At 38.6% G+C, this 2429-nt stretch overlaps 1 protein-coding gene across 1 annotated transcript; it reads left to right on the forward strand.

Moving 5' to 3' along the window:
- The first annotated feature begins 345 nt into the window (after positions 1-345).
- On the forward strand, positions 346-1260 carry LOC105720040 (olfactory receptor 51V1-like). Its single transcript, XM_012456351.2, has one exon. The coding sequence runs from the start codon at positions 427-429 to the stop codon at positions 1258-1260; it is 834 nt and encodes a 277-aa protein (XP_012311774.2). The 5' UTR covers positions 346-426.
- The last annotated feature ends 1169 nt before the right edge of the window (positions 1261-2429 follow it).

A 2429-nucleotide genomic window follows, 5' to 3' on the forward strand; every position in this document is an offset into this window, starting at 1 on the left:
CTGTCTTGTAAGAAGAAAAAAGAGTTGTATGAAAGTGATGTACCAAATGGAAATAATTTCTGAGTCGCAGAAATAACACCTCAAATTCTTTTTTTTTATTGCATTTTAGGTTTTGGGTACATGTGAAGAACGTGCAAGATTGTTGCATAGGTGCATACGTGGCAGTGTGATTTGCTGCCTTCCTCCCCTTCACCTATATCTGGCATTTCTCCCTGTGCTATCTCTCCCCAACTCCCCACTCCCCACTGTCCCTCCCCTATTTCCCCCCAACAGACCCCAGTGTGTAGTGCTCCCCTCCCTGTGTCCATGTTCTAAATGCATGCTCTTCCTGCTCATTATACCAACTTCTCAAACTTTCTCCTAACAGGCTTCCCTGGCCTAGAACGAGAATATCCCTGGCTCTCTATCCCCTTCTCCTGTATTTACATGATGGTACTTTCAGGGAACTGCCTGGTGCTGCATGTAATTCATACGGAGCGGAGTCTGCATGAGCCCATGTTCTACTTCCTGGCCATGTTGGCTCTCACTGATCTGTGCATGGGGCTGTGCACAGTGCACACGGTGTTGGGGATTCTATGGGGGCTCAGCCAGGAGATTAGTCTGGATGCCTGCATTGCTCAAACTTTCTTCATTCATGGTCTATCAGTTATGGAGTCTGGAGTCCTCCTCGCCATGGCCTTCGATCGTTTTACAGCCATCTGCAACCCTCTAAGGTATACGTCTATACTCACCAACATCAGGGTCATCAAAATTGGGCTGGGAATTTTAGTTAGGAGTTTTGCGCTCATCATGGCTCCCATAATCCACCTTAAGTTTTTTCATTACTGCCATTCTCATGTCCTCTCACACTCTTTCTGCCTTCACCAAGACCTGCTGAGACTAGCCTGCTCTGACATTCGCTTCAACAGCTTCTATGCCTTGGCTCTGGTGATTTGTACCCTCTTGTTTGATTCTGTGTTAATTATCATATCCTACATCCTCATCCTGCATTCTGTCATGGCTATTGCATCCCGAGAGGAGCAGCTCAAGTCCTTGCAGACCTGCGTTTCTCATATCTGTGTCGTCCTGGTCTTCTACATCCCAGTCATTGGCCTCACCATGGTGCATCGCTTTGGGAAGCACCTCTCTCCTGTGGTCCAGGTCCTCATGGGCAACATCTACATCATCTTCCCACCTCTCATGAACCCCATCATTTATAGTGTGAAGACACAACACATCCGTGGCAGGATTCAGAGATGGTTCTTCATGAAGAGAAAGTAAAATACTTTAAATCAAATAGGGGTAAGTGTCTCAGATACAGAACGTTATGGCAGGTTAGAGAAAGAAATATGTTTATATAAGGAAGGTAAAAATAAGACAACTAAACATTAAGACTTTATATAATATGGCATTGACTGTAAGCATTATATGGATCAAGACTTGTTTTATTTCCCATGTTTTTATATTCACATATAATATTGAAATTTATAATAGTAGAGTTATACATCACATGTCCCTACAATTTCTGTCCAAGAAAAGATAATATTTCAATTGTCCATATACATTTTTCTTGTAACTAATATCTACAAAGAAATCATCTAAGCACACAGTTTATGTTCATCAAAAAAAGCACAATTTACCTCAAATGGGTCTCATCAGACGGCTTAATAGTTCACTCATGAGTCATTCCAAAATATTATCACTCTTCTCACTAATCTGTCAATAGACAACTCTGTTACTTGCTTTGCAGAGAACCTTTTATTATCATTGTTTCACAAATAAGTTGTGTTGTATATATTTAAGGTATACAACATGGTATTATAAGATACATATATAGTAAAGGATTACTATATTAGAACAAATGAATATACCCATAATCTGATACAGTTGCCCAACTCCATCAACCCCATGTTCAAAGCAGCTATACTTTACACATCAGCAAAAATCATGAATACAATACATTATTATTAAATGTAGTTCTCATGTCATACTTTGAATATGTTATCTTGTTCATCCTACATATTTGCCACTTTGCATTCTTTGACTTACATCTTCCCACTTCTTCCCCCTGATCTTTGTTACTATCTGTTTATTCTCTATCTCTATATATTTGACATTATTTCCTTACTAGACTCCACATAAAAATGAGAATGTATCATCATATTTTACATACCATAAATAGTCACTAACATCACGATCTTAATTCTAGCCTTATGGAAATTGGTATTATTTTACTGTCCAGAATAAATGATCCACTTATCTGCCTAGGTGTTACTGCTCATTTTTTCATTTTTTCTGGATTTGATAAATATCAGCAAGCAAGACTTTTTTTTGTAGGAGAATTTCTTGTATTTCTTAATAATCATGGAAAACAAAAATTCTAGTAATTTGGAAAATAATAAAGCCTAGTCTAAACTGAAAACCTTGTGGAATTGTCATTCATAAGGTTT

This window comes from Aotus nancymaae, unplaced genomic scaffold (assembly GCF_030222135.1).
Source record: "Aotus nancymaae isolate 86718 unplaced genomic scaffold, 86718_ANA_hifiasm-v0.15.2.pri h1tg000059l, whole genome shotgun sequence".
NCBI classification, from domain to species: domain Eukaryota; kingdom Metazoa; phylum Chordata; class Mammalia; order Primates; family Aotidae; genus Aotus; species Aotus nancymaae.